At 42.4% G+C, this 21080-nt stretch overlaps 2 protein-coding genes across 3 annotated transcripts in view; both read left to right on the top strand.

Annotated features, from left to right (window-relative positions):
• The first annotated feature begins 3540 nt into the window (after positions 1-3540).
• On the top strand, positions 3541-8209 carry LOC109897543 (transmembrane 4 L6 family member 1). 2 transcript variants are annotated; one of them, XM_020492047.2, is made up of 4 exons: positions 3544-3946; positions 6273-6344; positions 6924-7066; positions 7357-8209. In XM_020492047.2, exons 1-4 carry the CDS (start codon positions 3770-3772, stop codon positions 7553-7555), a joined length of 591 nt encoding a protein of 196 aa, XP_020347636.1. In that variant the 5' UTR covers positions 3544-3769; the 3' UTR covers positions 7556-8209. The 2 variants fall into 2 exon arrangements, with proteins under 2 accessions (XP_020347637.1, XP_020347636.1); XM_020492048.2 differs by lacking the exon at positions 6273-6344 and having other exon boundaries at positions 3541-3946.
• A 1673-nt stretch (positions 8210-9882) lies between these two features.
• Positions 9883-21080, top strand: part of LOC116375834 (hephaestin-like protein 1) — a 15576-nt gene continuing 4378 nt past the window's right edge. Inside the window, exons 1-2 of the mRNA XM_031833739.1 lie at positions 9883-10041; positions 19281-19424. Of these exons, the coding sequence (XP_031689599.1) occupies positions 19289-19424 (136 nt within the window). The 5' untranslated portion in view covers positions 9883-10041; positions 19281-19288. The remainder of the gene's footprint in view (positions 10042-19280; positions 19425-21080) is intronic.

Below are 21080 nucleotides of genomic sequence, written 5' to 3'. Positions count from 1 at the left end.
TCGCCTCTTCACTGTTGACATTGAGACTGGTGTTTTGTGGGTACTATTTAATGAAGCTGCCACTCAAACTAGACACTCTGTATATTAAAAAATAAATAATAATAATTCTTCACATTTTCAAATAGTCCACTTATATTTTACATTTTTCCAAAACTACATTTGGGTGAGTTTTTTTTACATTTAACCATATAGTGTTCAGCAAAATAACACCACAATGTCAAATACAGGTAGCCTTGTCAAATAATTAACATCCATTCACATGAACCGTTACTCTCTCGTGGGAGTTCCACTAGTGGTCCATATGTAGCCAAACGTAGCTGCTGCTCATGTTGGTATCTTTACTGATGGCGCAAAAGCCATGACAGGGAGACTGACCTATCTTGGGGATGTTTTTTCTTGCCTGAAAGATCTGAATCTGGGATTACAGGGACTCTCTGCAACTATATTCAATGTGCGGGACAAAGTTGAGGCTATGATTAAGAAGTTGGAGCTCTTCTCTGTCTGCATTAACAAGGACAACATCACAGGTATTTCTATTATTGTATGATTGTTTGATTGGGATTATTGTACGATTCCCCACAGTCAAAACCATAAGGGGCTCCATACTCCTTGCACTCGCTACTGAAGGCTCAGGCTTGGGCTGTTATTATAGCCCAGGGTTGGGGGCCAATTCCATTTCCATTTCAAATCAAAATGATTTTTTTCTCATACTTGAGTTAGAATTTCTTTTCCTTTCCTGAATTGATTTAATAGAAATGTCAGTGACCCAATAATTCTGTGAGGAAAGTATCATAACAAGATAGAGTAACAAACTCATTCAGCAGGCAGACTATACAGAAGTACAGTAGGGTGGGCGCGGAACAACCCTGTGTGTTTTATCTCTGTCTATTTTTAGAGATTGGTACACACCTCAATATTACCCAAACCACAGAAAATAGGAACAAATGCCAAGTTTATGTGTGAAATGCTACCTCTGTTTAACTCTCTGTGGTTTATTAAACACACACACGCAAACACACTATGTTATTATTGTGTAGAGACAGTACAAGACTAGTTTAATTGATTATCATTTGGTTTTCACCACATCAACAACAGCCCAAAATCTCAAGCCTGTGGCCCTCAGTCAGTGGATTGGATTTTGTCCTCTGTTTTATCGTCTTACAACAGACTTTCCCTGGTACAAATCCCCTATAATATGTTAGTCAGCTAATTAAAGAATGAAACACTGTATTCCTGTGGGAGAAAAGCATGCAAACCAAACACTGTTTTCACTAATTACATTTGTGGCTCGTTAGCGAGTCCAGCTAATATTTGTTATGTCAGATTAGGGCTGGTTGGGGTTAATCCAGGATCACTAGACTACATAACACTTTTTCATGTTCTTTCCATTCTAACGCATTCCTGCCTCGCTCATTACAACATGTGTGTAGAAGGCCTATTGTACAGTCCCTAGCTAGTAAACACATAACATGGTTACTCTTAAGACCCAGTGAACTTTAAATTGGGTTTGGGTTATTATCAAATCAAATTTTACACAAGGTGTAGACCTAAAAATAAAACACAATTAAAGAGCAGCAGTAACATAACAGTAGCGAGGCTATATACAGGGGGTACTATGTAATATGTATATATATATATATGTGTAGGTAGAGTTAAATTGACCATGCATAGATAATAAACAGAACTTAGCAGCAGTGTAAAAGAGGGGGTGGGGGGAGACAATGCAAGTAGTCTGGGCAGCCTTTTAATTAGCTGTTCAGGAGTTGTATGGCTTAGGGGTAGAAGCTGTTAAGAAGCCTTTTGGACCTAGACTTGGTGCTCCGGTACCGCTTGACTTGCGGTAGCAGAGAGAACAGTCTATGAATAGGGTGGCTGGAGTCTTTGACAATGTTTAGGGCTTTCCTCTGACACCGCCTGGTATAGGGGTCCTGGATGGCAGGAAGCTTGGACCCAGTGGTGTACTGGGCCGTACGCACTAATCTCTGTACTGCCTTGCGGTCGGAGGTCAAGCAGTTGCCATACCAGGCAATGATACAACCTTCTGGATGCTCTCGATGGTGCAGCTGTAGAACTTTTTACGGATCTGGGGACCCATGCCAAATCTTTTCAGTCTCCTGAGGGGGAAAAGGCTTTGTCGAGCCCTCTTCACGACTCTCTTGGTGTGTTTGGACCATGATAGTTTGTTGGTGATGTGGACTCAAAGGAACTTGAAGCTCTCAACCTGCTCCACTACAGGCCTGTCGATGAGAATGGGGGCGTGCTCGGTCGTCCTTTTCCTGTAGTCCACAATCATCCCCTTTGTCTTGATCACGTTGAGGGATATGTTGTTGTTCTGGCACCATCCGGCTAGGTCTCTGACTTTCTCCCTATAGGCTGTCTCGTCGTTGTCTGTGATCAGGCCTTCCACTGTTGTGTTGTCTGCAAACTTAATGATGGTGTTGGAGTCGTGCCTGGCCATGCAGTCATTGGTGAACAGGGAGTACAGGAGGGGACTGAGCACGCACCCCTGAGGGGCCACTGTGTTGAGGATCAGCGTTGCCAATATGTTGTTACCTACCCTTACCACCTGGGGACGGCCCGTCAGGAAGTCCAGGGTCCAGTTGTGGAGGGAGGTGTTTAGTTCCAGGGTCCTTAGCTTAGTGGTGAGCTTTGAGGGCACTATGGTGTTGAACGCTGAGCTGTAGTCAATTAGTAGCATCCTCACGTACAGTTGAAGTCGGAAGTTTACATACACTTAGGTTGGAGTCATTAAAACTTGTTTTTCAACCACTCCATAAATTTCTTGTTAAACAAACTATAGTTTTGGCAAGTCAGTTAGGACATCTACTTTGTGCATGACACAAGTAATTTTTCCAACAATTGTTTACAGACGGATTATTTCACTTATAATTCACTGTATCACAATTCCAGTGATTTTTATTTTATTTGAGCCATTTTAGAATAAGGCTGTAACGTAACAAAATGTGGTAAAGGGGTCTGAATACTTTCCAAATGCACTGTACATTCTTTGTGATGGTCAGTTGACTTGTTGGTTAACGTTGCCAGGTTGTTTGCTGTCCCTGCCATAGGAGAGTAGGCTCATAAGGAAGGGTGGATGTTGAGAGCAGCGTAATCCAGAACATTTTTGTGCGGATTTTTCACAAAACATGGAGAGACTCTTTTGTCTCTGAAGTAGCAGGTTTTGAATGCAGTCTGGGGCCCAGCTACCCAGCCCAACTACCTCTGCCTCTCAGATTGGGGTGGGTGTGGAAAATAGACACACATACTCTCTATCACTATGTGTATGTGTCTGTCTTTCTTACTCGCCCCCTCTCTTTCGGTCCCCCCCCCTCTCTCCCCCCCCCCTCCCTCTCTCTCTCTCTCTCTCTCTCTCTCATCACCCCTCCCCTCCCAGTTCCTGAGGGATTTGTCACCGTTTTTCTGGCTGAATCACTTGCATGCCCTGAGGGATTGGTTAGGGCTCAAGACACTCACCTCGCACTCTTCCTGTGGTAACCCCTCCACTCAGCCCCTCGCCGTAAAACGGAACTGGTTGCGTGATCAGCCTCAGTGTGACTGGCAGGAGGTGGAGAGTTCAGCTAAAACCCTACACACTAGGGAAACCATTCAGTTTCCTTCCTTGATTACAGCTGTGAACAGACCCTAGACCTTCATATCTCTCTCTCTCTCTCCATTCCTCTCTCCCTGGTGATACCACTCCACTCCTCTCTGGTGCTCCACACCTCTACTTCTCTCTCTCCATTCCTCCTTATCCTGGGTGGTAGGGCAGATGTGCTCCATGGGTTTTGCGCGGTCCCTGGGCTTTGCCCTTCTGCCCCTGGCTGTGTGCTGTATCATGGCCAACATCCTGCTGTTCTTCCCTGGAGGAGAGATCCAATATGTCCAACAGGAGCGACTGTCCAGGCTGATCTGGTTCATGATGGGAATCGGAGGGGGAGGTGTGTTGGTGAGTGTTACTCTATTGTTACTACACAGGCTACAGTAGTATTATTGAGTTGATGGTTTATGGGTCAGATTTACAGGCTGTTCAGGGAATTAATGGTAGATTCAAATATAAATATAAAGAGAATTTTCACGGTCAAAACAGTTGGTTTTGTAACAGTTAGTCTTGTGTATATACAGTGGGACAAAAAAGTATTTAGTCAGCCACCAATTGTGCAAGTTCTCTCACTTAAAAAGATGAGAGGCCTGTAATTTTCATCATAGGTACACTTCAACTATGACAGACAAAATGAGAAAAAAAAATCCATAAAGTCACATTGTAGGATTTTTAATGAATTTATTTGCAAATTATGGTGGAAAATAAGTTTTTGCTTCAATAACAAAAGTTTAACTCAATACTTTGTTATATATCCTTTGTTGGCAATGACAGAGGTCAAACGTTTTCTGTAAGTCTTCACAAGGTTGGCCCATTCCTCCATGCAGATCTCCTCTAGAGCAGTGATGTTTTGGGGCTGTTGCTGGGCAACACGGACTTTCAACTCCCTCCAAAGATTTTCTATGGGGTTGAGATCTGGAGACTGGCTAGGCCACTCCAGGACCTTGAAATGCTTCTTACAAAGCCACTCCTTCGTTGCCCGGGCGGTGTGTTTGGGATCATTGTCATGCTGAAAGACCCAGCCACGTTTCATCTTCAATGCCCTTGCTGATGGAAGGAGGTTATCACTCAAAATCTCACGATACATGGCCCCATTCATTCTTTCCTTTACACGGATCAGTCGTCCTGGTCCCTTTCCACCCCCATGCTTCACAGTAGGTATGGTGTTCTTTGGATGCAACTCGGCATTCTTTGTCTTCCAAACACGACGAGTTGAGTTTTTACCAAGAAGTTCTATTTTGGTTTCATCTGACCATAAGACATTCTCCCAATCTTCTTCTGGATCATCCATATGCTCTCTAGCAAACTTCAGACGGGCCTGGACATGTACTGGCTTAAGCAGGGGGACACGTCTGGCACTGCAGGATTTGAGTCCCTGGCGGCGTAGTGTGTTACTGATGGTAGGCTTTGTTACTTTGGTCCCAGCTCTCTGCAGGTCATTCACTAGGTCCCCCCGTGTGGTTCTGGGATTTTTGCTCAATGTTCTTGTGATCATTTTGACCCCACGGGGTGAGATCTTGCGTGGAGCTCCAGATTGAGGGAGATTATCAGTGGTCTTGTATGTCTTCCATTTCCCAATAATTGCTCCCACAGTTGATTTCTTCAAACCAAGCTGCTTACCTCTCAGCTCTTTGGTCTTGGCCATAGTGGAGTTTGGAGTGTGACTGTTTGAGGTTGTGGATAGGTGTCTTTTATACTGATATCAAGTTCAAACAGGTGCCATTAATACAGGTAACGAGTGGAGGACAGAGGAGCCTCTTAAAGAAGAAGTTTCAGGTCTGTGAGAGCCAGAAATCGTGCTTGTGACCAAATACTTATTTTCCACCATAATTTGCAAATAAATTCATAAAAAATCCTACAATGTGATTTTCTGGATTTGTTTTTCCTCATTTTGTCTGTCATAGTTGAAGTGTACCTATGATGAAAATGACAGGCCTCTCTCATCTTTTTAAGTGGGAGAACTTGCACAATTGGTGGCTGACTAAATACTTTTTTGCCCCACTGTATATTATTTTGGTCTTGTATTTCCTTTCCGATAATATCAGGTGGTAATCTGACACAATTATCTTGTGCTGTTGTTGTAAGAGGGCAGTTTGAGTGTGTGGCTAATCTGTATCCTGTATGTGTGTGTTTACCTTTCTGACAATGGGGACTTGCCTCATGGCTGTTTTCCTTACTGTGGAGATACTACAGGAGACAAAGGAAAACGGTTGTCAGCTCTTCCTCCGACAAGCTACCCCAGGAGTTGTATTTTCTTATTTGGAGGATTTGTCCAGAAACCCATTCTAGGAATTAGCCACCATTTTATAAAACTGCTCTATAGACCATATGTTTGTGATTAGGGATGGTTGTACAGTACAGTGCTACAACCACAGAGCTCTTGATTGATTGAATTTATTAGATAATTAGATGTTGCAGGCTGCTCCAGCCGGAGACAACATCGCATACACAAACAATGATTGAAGATAAAAACACGATAAAGCCTGTAGGCTTATTTACATTGTGGTCCACATTTCGCAGTGAGATACTGGGCAAGACCGACTCTTTAGATGCACTCAATGTAATTCAAATCAACACATAGTCGTCTTGAGGATATTGTTTTATATAGAGGGTATACACTGAAATATCATACTGTGACAGACCCTGAGGTCTCCTGAATTGTGTGTCTCTGTAGATGTTTTTGCCTGCTGGAGTGTTCATCAGCCTGGGGAAGTGTACAGGCTGCTGTTGGAATGAAAGCTTCATGGTGAGGACTGATGCTTTGGTTACTTATTGTGATTTCAGCCAGTGATTCTATTACTGTGCAAAAAGCAAAGGTGACAGGTCAGCCTTGATGCGTTCTTCAGCTCAGGTTTTTGTTGTTTTTTTGTAAACCGTCAAAGTAGGTTCGTGGATGTTATTTGGTTTGTTACACAAGGCTTTGATCCTATTAATAAAAGTACAGATGGTACAAAGGACTATTCTAACACTGTGAGGGACTATGCTAAGCTAATGCTATTAGGCTCACTAAAGGTAAGCTATGCCTAGCTAATTATACAAAGGGGCCATTGTAACACTATTAGGGGGTACACTATGTGAAGGATATGTGAAGGAGGCTTCACCATCAGGGAGTACAAAGCGTCTGGGCCAGGGAGAGGAGCTGAACCTTATCTGTGTATAAACTGGTTTGTAACAGTGATAAGCCAACATTTCTCCTCACACAACCACACACTACTCCCAAGGGGATTGTTATGCAGTTGATCTGGGATTAACAGGTAGGCTTGAACCATGTGTGTGTGTGTGTATATATATTTATATACTAATGTACAGTTTGTGTATTATATAGATGTGTGGGTCAGTAATGGCAGCTCTAGTGGGTCTGGGCGGCTCGGGATACTGTTTCATCATCTCAGCCATGGCCATCTTGGAGGGACCTCAGTGCTTCACTGCTCTGGGATGGTCTTATCCCTTCGCCAATGAGGGAGGAAGGTTAGTTTTACCCTCTTCACACAGGAAATGTGAATTATTCTGGAAATATTCTAGCTATGTAGGTTTCTTTTAGGTGCCAAAATGCATTGGAAACAAATCCTCTGTGAGTGTGTGTGTCTGTGTTGTTCTGTTTTTGATTTGGAGTTAATTTTCTGTTGTGTCCACTTCCTATTGTGTGTGTTATGAAATGACATCCTGTCGAGTGAGTCACAACTTCTTAACTCTAATTAATATCAAACTGCAATACAGACTGTAAGATACACAACTTTAATTTCTGTGTCTGTCCACAGGTACCTAATGGAGAAGGACACGTGGTCTAAGTGCCTGCAGCCTGTCAGCATTGTAGAGTGGAACGTGACCCTGATGTCCATCCTGCTGGGCCTCAGTGGGCTGGAGTTCATCATATGTGTCCTGCAGGTCATCAATGGGCTGGTGACAGCTGTCTGCAGACCCTGCTGCTACAAGCAGGACTACACCCTCAATGCCTAAACACACACATAGATGAGACACACACACACACACACAGACACCTGCACACACACACAAAATTTGACACACACACATGTAAATTATACATACACACGCATGCATATAATATAAGATTGATGTGCATACACATGATATGACACATGCACACACATACGATACACGCCAGGAGCGTGTACAATGTCATCTGTTTAACATTGCTTTCCAAACACTCCTGGGGGTGCATCTCAATAGTCCAACTTCCTCTCCTCGTATCTTACATAGTCCCTGGGCCAGTTTCTAATCAGAAAGTGTGATTAATAAGCGAATGCTGTCTCATCCCTGTATGAGGGAGAGATACCTGTCTGAATGTTCAGTTAATTTATAGTATTAATTTCAAAGCACTGTATTAGAAATACACTGAATGAATGTGTATATAATACAGACCAGAACTGTAGTATTTTTTTTAAATGTTTGATGTCTTAAGTCTACATTTTACTAAAGCACAAAAGTATATATTTTTTTGTATGAAAGTTTTGTCTTTTGTATTACTGTTTTCATTTTCTGAAAATTGTCTCACAGATGCTAAATTGTTAAGGCCATTTTATATATTTAGTGCATTTGTCATATATTTGAGTGTTTGTGCTGCCTTAAATAAATACGTATTTTCCATTTGAATTGTTCTGATTATAATTTTTTGTAAACATGATACATTTGTCAACGCTGTATACTTTGATACTTATTTGAGTAAGGATAGACAGGTTGGTTGGTGAGCAACAAAACTGACACGTGCGCAACTACGGGGCAAAACAAACAGGGTTGGCTTAGATTGTTGAAAACATGTAAATTATATTATGTCTCTAATGTTTATTGAAAATCTAAATATACTGAACAAAAATAAAAACGCAACATGTAAAGTGTTGGTCCCATGTTTCATGAGCTGAAATAAAAGATCCCAGAAATGTTCCATATGCACAAAAAGCTTATTTATCTCAGATTTTGTGCACAAATTTGTTTTCATCCATGTTAATCAGCATTTCTCCTTTCCCAAGACAATCCATCCACCGGACACGTGTGGCACATCAAGAAGATAATTAAACAGCCCGATCATTACACAGGTGCACCTTGTGCTTGGGACAATAAAATGCCACTCTAAATTGTGCAGTTTTGTTACACAACACAATGCCAGAGATGTCTCAATGTTTTAGGGAGAGTGCAATTGGCATACTGACTGCAGAAATGTCCACCAGAGCTGTTGCCAGAGAACTGAATGTTAATTCAACATCGTTTTAGAGAATTTGACAGTAAGTCCAACTGGCCTCACAATCGCAGTCCAGGTGTAACGAGGCCAGCCCAGGACCTCCACATCCGGCTTCTTCACCTGCAGGATTGGCTAAGACCAGCCACCCAGACAGCTGATGAAACTGTGGGTTTGCACAACCCAAAAGATTCTGCACAAACTGTCAGAAACGTCTCAGGGAAGCTCTTCTGCTTGCTCGTCGTCCTCTCCAGGGTCTTGACCTGACTGCAGTTCGGTGTTGTAACCAACTTCAGTGGGCAAATGCTCACCTTCGATGGCCACTGGCACGTTTGAGAATTGCTCTTCACAGATGAATCCTGGTTTCAACTGTACTGGGCAGTTGGCAAACTGCGTGTTTGGCGTTTGCCAAAGTGGTTTTCTAATAACGTTTTGAACAGTGTGCCTCATGGTGACGGTGGGGTTATGGTATGGGCAGTCATAACATTGACAATGAACACAATTGTATTTTATCAATGGAAATTTGAATGCACAGAGATACCGTGACGAGATCCTGAGGCCCATTATCATGCCATTCATCCACTGCCATCGCCTCATGTTTCAGCATGATAACTGTATGTCGCAAGGATCTGTACACAATTCCTGGAAGATGAAAATGTCCCAGTTCTTCCATGGCCTGCATACTCAGACATGTTACCCATTGAGCATGTTTAGCATGCTCTGGATCGATGTGTACGACACATGTTCCAGTTCCTGCCAGTTCCTGCCAATATCCAGCAACTTCGCACAGCCATTGAAGAGGAGTGGGATAACATTGGCCATTGGTGTCAGAAATAAAGCTTCCTTTGTGGATATGGTTAGACAAAGTAACAAAGGGTAGAATGATGTACACGGTGGCGTGTGTGTGTGTGTCTATGTGTATGTGCGTGTGTTGCTTTATCCCCATGTCAGAGGTCTGTGTGTGGGGGTCTCACTTTGTGTTTGCATGAAAGGCAATGAGGTCACACTTCCCGTCTGTGATTGGCTGTGTGAACCCATCACCCCAGTATCTATAGGCTGTGTGTCTGTCCAAAAGTTTCCTGACTGACTGTGCCAAAAAGGGAGCTCTCCAGCGATCCTGTTCCTTCTACTCTGGTGTGCCACTACTGTGTCCTGTATCACACAGGAATATTTCATTGGAATTAAGGAGATCCAGTGGGATTATGGTCCAGCTGGGGAAAACAATCCTCATCAAAACGCTGAAGGAAGATGAGTGAGTAATTAAGTACAGCTCTAATTTACCTGTCATGTATTGGGAATTTATAACATGAATGTGTAAGGAATTAGCTGAACACAGTATTGCCCGGGTAGTCCAGCAGATAGATAAATAATTCTAAAAATTATCAAACTTAGAACGCTAACACTAGCTACTAGGAACATTTTAACTATTGGAGGCTGGGAAGTATGTCAGTCAACCAGATTTGGATTTCATGTTAGAAGAAAATAGGGTAAAATAATTACAAACAATATCAAAATGATTTGTTTTGTTATCTACCCATTAACTAAACCCCACAGATAATATTGACAACAACTGAGTGCAACATTATGAGTCATAATACCCATCAAATCTAACGGTAAAACACAGAAATGGTTTCAATAGTTTTTTCACTATTCATTTTTGCGTCAGGGATTTTAGAACTATAATCAGTGTAGGCTTACCCTGGCGTGACATTTTGATAACCATATTCGCCTGCAATCACCCTCCAAAAATGACATTTTAATTAGTCATTCATGTGGCTATTATACAGAACTACACATCTTGTCACAAGCTTATACGTCATCCCTCAAGGCACATTTCTACATGCAAACTCATCGACAAGTAGCAAGTAACATAGCAAGTAGATGTTTTAGCCTTTTTAGTTTGTGTAAATAATTGATATTGTGTATTTCTCGTGTGTATTCTTGTTTAGCATTTTTCAAATGTCCTAGCATTTTTTTATTACCCCTTGACCATTGTAGCGAATTAGCTAACCTCAGGTCTCTCCGTGGATCAGAAGCAGGGAAGGTTCTGTGCTATGCATTTGATTGTTTTCCGAGAGGCTTACAGAGGCCATTTTGATTAGGTCAAAGGTCTGTGGTTAGCTAGGTGCTTATGAACATTTGTTAGATAACCACCAACTGTAGTTAAGTATACAACACACGTTACCTTCCTTACAAGTAAAAAGAAAAACAGCATAGGCTAGCATAATGACTGTTGTGACCTTTTTATTGACAAGTTCAGTGAGCTAGTCAGCTACTTTTTCATGTGGTGACATGCTAGTTAGCGTTAGCCCACCAAATCAAATCAAAGTTTATTTGCACGTGCACCGAATATAACAGGTGTAGTAGACCTTACGGTGAAATGCTTACTTACAGGCTCTAACCAAAAGTGCAAAAAAAGTATTAGGTGAACAATAAGTAAAGAAATAAAAACAACAGTAAAAAGACAGTGAAAAATAACAGTAGCGAGGCTACATGCAGACACCGGTTAGTTGGTCTGATTGAGGTAGTATGTACATGTAGATATGGTTAAAGTGACTATGCAGATATGATGAACAGAGAGTAGTGGTAGCGTAAAAGAGGGGTTGGCGGGTGGTGGGGGACGGGACCCTGTGGATGGACAAGTCAGTAACTTTTGAAATGTGATACAGCAATGAATTTGTAGATTTATCTGCGCATTATGTTCGTCGTGTTTGCGTATGGTTCTCATGACTTAAAACCTGTTAGAGATAGGGGGCAGTATTTCCCCTTTGGATGAATTGCGTGCCCATAGTGAACTGCATCAAAATCTGTCCTAAATTGCTAATATATGCATATTATTATTATTATTGGATAGAAAACACTCTGCAGTTTCTAAAACCATTTGAATTATGTCTGTGAGTATAACAGAACTCACAGGGCAGGCAATCTTCCAAACACGTTTTGGAATCCTGAAAGTTGGGGCAACTTTGACGTCATCGCCCCTTCCCAACAAGTTATGGATCTGGAAACACTTCCTATGTCTTCCACTAGATGTCCTCATTCAGTAGAAAGTGTAATGGAGCATTTGCTGTGAACTTTCACCTAATGGGAAGGAAAGTAGTAGGTGTCGTAAAAGATTTCCATTTTGTTGAGGCGCGTTTGCGTTTGAGTGCTTCGGCTGTTCCAATCAGCCCCAGATGAAAACGAATGATCCGGTTGGAATGCTATTGGATCTATATGATTATAACATCCTGAAGATTGATTCTGCACTTAGTTTGACCAGTTTCGTCGACCTGTAATATGTAATTTGGAAGTTTTGATGCAAAGTTATCCTGGACCAGAAGTAATTTTTTGGACATTTGAGCTGAAAGTGGTAGCAAATGCTGCTACTTGGACACTAGAATTGAACATTATAAAACAAAACAATTTATTGTTGAACTAGGACTCCTTGCACTACATTCTGATAAAAGATCATCAAAGGTAAGGGAATATTTATGTTGTAATTTTGTATTTCTGTTGATTCCAACATGGCAGAGAAATATTGCTACGTCTGAGCGCCGTCTCAGATTATTGCAATGTTAGGCTTTTTCCGTAACGTTTAAAAAAAATGTGACACAGCGGTTGCATTAGTGATTGATTTAAAAAAAAAATCCTTCTTTTGTCATTTTATCTTTTGCTGGACAAAATGGCTACGTTTTTTTCTTTGGTTTGGTGGTGGTCTAACATAAATATATGTTGTGTTTTCGCCGTAAAACATTTAAAAAATCTGACACGCTGGGTAGATGAACAAGGTGTATATCTTTCATTTGAGGTATTGGACTTGTTAATGTGTGGAGGTTAAATATTTCAAAGAATATTTTTGCATTCCCTGCGCCACCGTTTCAGCTGAACGGGGTAAGACATAATTTAAACATTACAGATATAAATTCCCACTGTGCCCATGATAAAATGCAATGTGAATTGTGTTAATGAAACTGAGGAGATGCACTCAGACCAGCTTTTGTGATTGAACTTACGTTTAACTACTTTACTTTAGTTGGCTGCTTTGAGCAAAACTTGAATGGAATAGAATCTATTCTAGGAGCCTATTGTTTGTGTGTGAGGATGGTCTTCACGGAGGCTGTAAGACCCTCCCTCCTTGATATAGAAATCCTTCGACTTCACTGCCTCTTCAATGGTAAGATCCCTTGCACCATAGGGAAACTTGACCTCCACCACTGCTGTAGTGCACCCCAGACCATCCAGTATGTCACCCAGGATCCCTGACTCCTGCACATCTATCCATGTAGCCATTTGAATGCCTTGATGCCCTCTGCTTAGTTATGTGCCCCACTTTACAGACAACACCCGTTCCAACGACTGTGATTTGAGGACCATCTTTAGCAATGACGGAGCTCCATAATTGCGAGCCATCAACCTCCCTCTCCTCATCAAATCAAAATCAAATCAAACTTTATTTGACACATGCGCCGAATACAACAAGTGTAGACTTCACCGTGAAATGCTTAATTACAAGCCCTTAACCAACAGTGCAGTTCAAGAAGAAGAAAATACTTACCAAGTAGGCTAAAATAAAAAGCAATAATAAAAAGTAACACAATAAGAATAATGAGGCTATATACAGGGGGCACCGGTACCGAGTCAGTGTGCGAGGATACAGGCTAGTTGAGGTAATCAGTACATGTAGGTAGGGGCGAAGTGACTACGCATAGGTAAAAAACTAAACAGTGAGTAGCAGCAGTGTACAAAAGAGTGGGGGAGTGTCAATGTAAATTGTCCGGTGGCGATTTTTATGAATTGGCTTGTGGGTAGAAGCTGTTGAGGAGCCTTTTGGTCCTAGACTTGGCGCTCCGGTACCGCTTGCCGTGCGGTAGCAGAGAAAACAGTCTTGGGTGACTGGACTGGAGTCTCTGACAATTTTATGGGCTTTCCTCTGACACCGCCTATTATATAGGTCCTGGATGGCAGGAAGCTTGGCCCCAGTGATGTATTGGGCTGTTCGCACTACCCTCTGTAGCGCCTTATGGTGAGATGTCGAGCAGTTGTCATACCAGGCGGTGATGCAACCGGTCAGGATGCTCTCGATGGTGCATCTGTAGAACCTTTTGAGGTTCTGGGGACCCATGCCAAATCTTTTCAGTCTCCTGAGGGGGAAAAGGTTTTGTCGTGCCCTCTTCACGACTGTCTTGGCATGTTTGGACCATGATAGTTTGTTGGTGATGTGGAAACTCTCGACCCGCTCCACTACAGCCACGTCAATGTTAATGGGGGCCTGTAGTCCACAATCAGCTCCTTTGTTTTGCTCACATTGAGGGAGAGGTTGTTGTCCTGGCACCATACTGCCAGTTCTCTGACCTTCTCCCTATAGGCCTTTGTGTCGTCAGCAAACTTAATGATGGTGTTCGAGTCGTGTTTGGCCACGCAGTCGTGGGTGAACAGAGAATACAGGAGGGGGCTTCCTCAATGCCATTGCATGAATCCTGGAACACATTCCAGTCTGTGCTAGCAAAACAGTTCTGTAGTGTAGCATCCATGTCATCTGACCACTTCCGTATTGAGCGAGTCACTGGTACTTCCTGCTTTAATCTTTGCTTGTAAGCAGGAATCAGGAGGATAGAAATAGGGTGGTGGAGAGCTTTGTATGCATCTCTGTGTGTGGAGTAAAGGTGGTCTAGGAATTCTTTTCCCTGGTCACACATGTCCCATGCTGGTAAAAATTTGGTAAAACTGATTTAAGTTTGCCTGCATTAAAGTCCCCGGCCACTAGGAACGCCGCTTCTAGGTGAGAATTTTACTCTTTGCTCATGGCCACGTCTCGGCGACATGGTGTGCCAGTTGGGGTTGGTGCGCTGTCCAACTGTTGCCTGCAGTATAGCCTCCTGCTGATCGACCAACAGCGCCATGCCAGTGAGGATGTCTGCATGTCTCAGGTGCCCTTGTTTTTTAACAGTGTCCGGGGCAGCCCGGGATGACAGGGAGGGTAGTAGCTGTTCTGGCTCAGGTTCAAGGAAACATGCCATTCCACTGAACCTGCCCTGGTTCCTTAAAACTTTTTAGGGATAGGGGGCAGCATTTTCAGTTTGGATAGAGTGTGTTTCTATTGGATAGAAAACACTCTGAAGTTTCTAAAACTGTTTGAATTATGTCTGTGAGTATAACAGAACTCATATGGCAGGCAAACTTCCAAACAGGAAGTGGAAATTCTGGGGCTGGTTGATTTTCAACTCATCGCCTATTCACATCCCAGTAAGATATGGATCTGTTCGCACTTCCTACGCCTTCCACTAGATGTCAACAGTCAGTAGAACGTGGAATGAAGCCTTGAGTGTGATGTGGGGCCGGATGGCAGCTATTTGAGTCAGTGGTCATGCAGAATGCCAGTTCATGGTCAGGCGCATTCCTCATGATATCGCCATGCATTCCATTACTCTGTAGACAAAAACGAATGCTCCGGTTGGAACGTTATTGGATATATATGATAACAACATCCTGAAGATTGATTCTCTACTTAATTTGACCAGTTTATTTGACCTGGAATATAACTTTTTTAAGTTTTCGTCCGAGTTCGCCTGGACCGGCGCCAGCTTTTGGACATGTGAGCTAAACGTGCTAGCAAAAGTAGCTAATTGGACATTATCGAACAAAACAACGATTTATTACGGAACTAGGATTCCTGGCACTGCATTCTGATGAAAGATCATCAAAGGTAAGGGAATATTTATGATGTAATTTCGTATTTCTGTTGACTCCAACATGGCGGAGAAATGTTATGTACTTCTGAGCGCCGTCTCAGATTATTGCATGGTAGTCATGAAGCTGGTTGAGAGAATGTCAAGAGTGTGCAAAGCTGTCATCAAGGCAATGTATGGCTGCAAAGTGTGGAATCTCAAATGTAAAATATATTTTGATTTGTTTAACACTTTTTTGGTTACTACATGACTCCATATGTGTTATTTCATAGTGCTGATGTCTTCACTATTATTCTACAATGAAGCAATTAGTAAAAATAAAGAAAAAACATTGAATGAGTGGTGCATCCAAACTTTTGACTGGTACTGTACATGTTTAAGTATCTAAACTCAGCAAAAAAATAAACGTTCTCTCACTGTCAACTGCATTTATTTAACATATGTTCATACAAATATTTACAGAACAAGATTCTACAACTGAGACATAAACTGAACAAGTTCCACAGACATGTGACTAACAGAAATAGAATAATGTGTCCCTGAACAAGGGGAGGGGGGGCAAAATCAAAAGTAACAGTCAGTTTCTGGTGTGGCCACCATCTGCATTAAGTACTGCAGTGAATCTCCTCCTCATGGACTGCACCAGATTGGCCACTCTTCCACCAAGGCACCTGCAAGTTCCCTGACATTTTTTCTGGACATTTCTGGGGGGGAATGTCCCTGGCCCTCACCCTCCGATCCAACAGGTCCCAGACGTGCTCAATGGGATTGAGATCTGGGCTCTTCGCTGGCCATGGCAGAACACTGACATTCCTGTCTTGCAGGAAATCATGCACAGAACGTGCAGTATGGCTGGTGGCATTGTCATGCTGGAGGGTCATGTCAGGATGAGCCTGCAGGAAGTGTACCGCATGAGGGAGGAGGATGTCTTCCCTGCAATGACAACAAGCTCAGTCCGATGATGCTGTGACACACCGCCCCAGACCATGACGGAACCTTCACCTCCAAATTGATCCGCTCCAGAGTACAGGCCTCAGTGTAACGCTCATTCCTTCGACGATAAATGCAAATCCAACCATCACCCCTGGTGAGACAAAAACGCAACTCGTCAGTGAAGAGCACTTTGTGCCAGTCCTGTCTGGTCCAGCAACGGTGGGTTTGTGCCCATAGGCAACGTTGTTGCCGGTGATGTCTGGTGAGGACCTGCCTTCCAACAGGCCTACAAGCCCTCAGTCCAGCCTCTCTCAGCCTATTGCGGACATCCTGTACCTGTCCCGCAGGTGTGATGTTCAGATGTACCGATCCTGTGCAGGTGTTGTTACACGTGGTCTGCCACTGCGAGGACGATCAGCTGTCTGGCCTGTCTCCCTGTAGCGCTGTCTTAGGCGTCTCACAGTAACGGACATTGCAATTCATTGCCCTGGCCACATCTGCAGTCCTCATGCCTCCTTGCAGTATGCCTAAGGCACGTTCACGAAGATGAGCAGGGACCTTGGGCATCTTTCCTTGTGTTTTTCAGACTCAGTAGAAAGGCCTCTTTAGTTTCCTAAGTTTCCTTAACTGTGACCTTAATTGCCTACCGTCTGAGAGCTGTTAGTATCTTAACGACCGTTCCACAGGTGCATGTTCATTAATTGTTTATGGTTCATTGAACAAGCATGGGAAACAGTGTTTAAACCCTTTAGCATGAAGATCTGTAAATTATCTTTGAAAGACAGGGTCCTGAAAAGGGACGTTTATTTTTTGATGAGTTTATATAGGCCTTAAAGTGGTTGAAAAAGTATCCAATTGTCATACTTGCGTAAAAGTAAAGATACCTCAATAGAAAATGATTTAACTAAAAGTGAAAGTCACCCAGTAAAATAGTAATTGAGTAAAAGTCTAAAAGTGATTGCTTTTAAATTTACTTAAGTATCAAAAGTAAATGTATACATTTAAAATTCCTTATATTGGGCCATTTTCTTGGTTTTATTTCATTTACGGGTAGCGAGGGACACTAGCGAGCCCACCAGATCAGAGGCAGTAGGGATGACCAGGGATGTTCTCTTGATAAGTGCGCAAATTCAACCATTTTCCTGTCCTGCTAAGCATTTAAAATGTAACGAGAACTTTTTGGTGTTGGGAAAAATTAATGGAGTAAAAAGTACATTATTTTCATTCGGAATGTAGTATAGCAAAAGTAAGTTGTCAAAAATATAAATAGTAATGTACAGATATCCAAAAAAACGACTTAAGTAAAAATACTTTAAAGTACTTAAGAACTTTACACCCCTGAGGCCTTATAAAGTGTTTATGAAGGCTTCATTATAGCCTTGTATGACGATCCTGATCTCGGGAGCTGTGGGATCAGATAAAGTCTCTGCTGCAGGCGTCAGCGGACAGCTGTTTGGGAACCTGCAGGTTCTGAACATGGTGGTGGGGGACAGGGTGTACTGGTACCTGAAGGGGATGGGCAATGAGGTGGACATCCACACTGCCTACTTCCATGGACGCATTGACCATAAGGTAAAGTCAAATCAAATCAAATCAAATTTTATTTGTCACATACACATGGTTAGCAGATGTTAATGCGAGTGTAGCGAAATGCTTGTGCTTCTAGTTCCGACAATGCAGTAATAACGAACAAGTAATCTAACTAACAATTCCAAAAAACTACTGTCTTATACACAGTGTAAGGGGATAAAGAATATGTACATAAGGATATATGAATGAGTGATGGTACAGAGCAGCATAGGCAAGATACAGTAGATGATATCGAGTACAGTATATACATATGAGATGAGTATGTAAACAAAGTGGCATAGTTAAAGTGGCTAGTGATACATGTATTACATAAGGATGCAGTCGATGATATAGAGTACAGTATATACGTATGCATATGAGATGAATAATGTAGGGTAAGTAACATTATATAAGGTAGCATTGTTTAAAGTGGCTAGTGATATATTTACATCATTTCCCATCAATTCCCATTATTAAAGTGGCTGGAGTTGAGTCAGTGTCATTGACAGTGTGTTGGCAGCAGCCACTCAATGTTAGTGGTGGCTGTTTAACAGTCTGATGGCCTTGAGATAGAAGCTGTTTTTCAGTCTCTCGGTCCCAGCTTTGATGCACCTGTACTGACCTCGCCTTCTGGATGACAGCGGGGTGAACAGGCAGTGGCTCGGGTGGTTGATGTCCTTGATGATCTTTATGGCCTTCCTGTAGCATCGGGTGGTGTAGGTGTCCTGGAGGGCAGGTAGTTTGCCCCCGGTGATGCGTTGTGCAGACCTCACTACCCTCTGGAGAGCCTTACGGTTGAGGGCGGTGCAGTTCCCGTACCAGGCGGTGATACAGCCCGCCAGGATGCTCTCGATTGTGCATCTGTAGAAGTTTGTGAGTCCTGTGCAGGGCAGTAATTAAGTGGTAACACTCCCGGCACTTACAAATCTCCCCACTGGAGACCAGGGAGACCAGGGTTCAAGGGTTCAATCTCTGCAGTCACAGTTTCTCCCACCTGCCTTCTGATTTCTATACGGTCTCAATGAATAAAAGATAAGGTCCTATATGTGACAATAAGTTTTAAAAAATCATTAGGTGAGGTAAACCTTTCCTGAAATATGCATGATATGTCTTATATACGTTTTCTTCAAGCTGGTTACTTACCTGTTTTTTTTTAAATATATAAAATAAAAAAAACTTAGGGTCACATATAGGACCTTACCTTTTGTTCATTGAGACCTTTTAGTCATTAGTCATTAGGACCCACAGGGTGTGCAGACTTTTATTCTAGCCCAGGAATAACACATCTGAATCTGACTTTCTCTCGTCCGGTGTTCCCCAGCTTAGTGGATGTTTCACCTATCCTCAGCCACCTTCCAGACGGTGAAGATGAAGCCTCAGTACCCTGGCTCCTGGTTGCTGCACTGCCACGTCACAGACCACATCATGGCTGGAATGGAGACCATCTACACCACCATTGAGAAAGGTGAGGAGTGTGTGTGAGTTCACTATGTGAAGAGCGGTGTTACCTTAGCGTGTGTGTGTGTCTGTTTATTTAATCATTTTGCTGTTACTCCTACTTGTGAATGCTCATACAACTAACCTCTCTGTGTTTTTTTGTGTCTTCAGTATAAAGTTTATTTTTTGGATGAACGCTTTTCAGTAATTACATAATGACCTCGTATTCCACACAAGGAGCACAGTGACTACTGACCACAAACTGAACACATTAATGCACTAAACGGATTTAATACAGGAGTGATAAGTATAATTTTTTGTCATTATCTGTTGTCTAGTAGTCTTTTTAATAGCTAGGGCCATCTACTTTAAACCTCTTAAGCTGAAAGTCCCTGATAAATCAAGCAGTAGAATAACTTTTTTTGTTTTAAGTGTATGTTTACTTTACTTATTTTATTTATTTCACACCATTTTATAAGACAGCCATCCATCCAAACTGTTTTAGCACCATGTAAAGAATCTCATGTAGAATAAGCTTGTATTTGCCTCCCTCTGGTGGTTGGCTTTATATCATATCAATTTATATCACAACACTGCAACCTCAAATTCAAATCAAATTTTATTGGTCACATACACATGGTTAGCAGATGTTAATGCGAGTGTAGCGAGATGCTTGTGCTTCTAGTTCCGACCGTGCAGTAATATCTAACTAGTAATCTAACAATTAAACAACTAACTTATATACACACACACAAGTGTAAAGGAATGTATAAGAATATGTACATAGAAATATATGGATGAGCGATGGCCGAACGGCATAGGCAAGATGCAGTAGATGGTATAGAGTACAGTATATACAAATTAGATTAGTAATGTAGGGTATGTAAACATTATATAAAGTGGCATAGTTTAAAGTGACTAGTGATACATTTATTACATCAAATTTTTTATTACATCAAATTTTTTATTATTAAAGTGGCTCGAGATTTGAGTCAGTATATTCGCAGCAGCCACTCAATATCAGTCTGATGGCCTTGAGATAGAAGCTGTTTTTCAGTCTCTCGGTCCCAGCTTTGATGCACCTGTACTGACCTCGCCTTCTGGATGATAGCGGGGTGAACAGGCAGTGGCTAGGGTGGCTGTTGTCTTTGATGATCATTTTGGCCTGTGACATCGGGTGGTGTAGGTGTCCTGGTAGTTTGCCACCGGTGATGCATTGTGCAGACCTCACAACCCTCTGGAGAGCCTTACGGTTGTGGGCGGAGCAGTTTCCGTACCAGGCTGGGTGATACAGCACGACAGGATGCTCTCAATTGTGCATCTGTACATTTGTCATTCACATTTGTGAATGTCTTTGGTGACAAGCCAAATTTCTTCAGCCTCCTAAGGTGCTATTGCGCCTTCTTCATCACGCTGTCTGTATGGGTGGACCATTTCAGTTTGTCCGTGATGTGTACACCGAGAAACTTAGGACTTTCCACCTTCTCCACTACTGTCCCATTGATGTGGATAGGGGAATGCTCCCTCTGCTGTTTCCTGAAGTCCACGATTATCTCCTTTGTTTTACTGATGTTGAGTGTGAGGTTATTTTCCTGACACCACACTCCCGAGGGCCCTCACCTGTAGGCCGTCTCGTCGTTGTTGGTAATCAAGCCTACCACTGTAGTGTCGTCTGCAAACTTGA

Source organism: Oncorhynchus kisutch, linkage group LG10, assembly GCF_002021735.2.
Source record: "Oncorhynchus kisutch isolate 150728-3 linkage group LG10, Okis_V2, whole genome shotgun sequence".
Taxonomy (NCBI): domain Eukaryota; kingdom Metazoa; phylum Chordata; class Actinopteri; order Salmoniformes; family Salmonidae; genus Oncorhynchus; species Oncorhynchus kisutch.
Note: the sequence above shows the minus strand (reverse complement) of the source record. Positions and strands in the feature narration are given on the sequence as shown.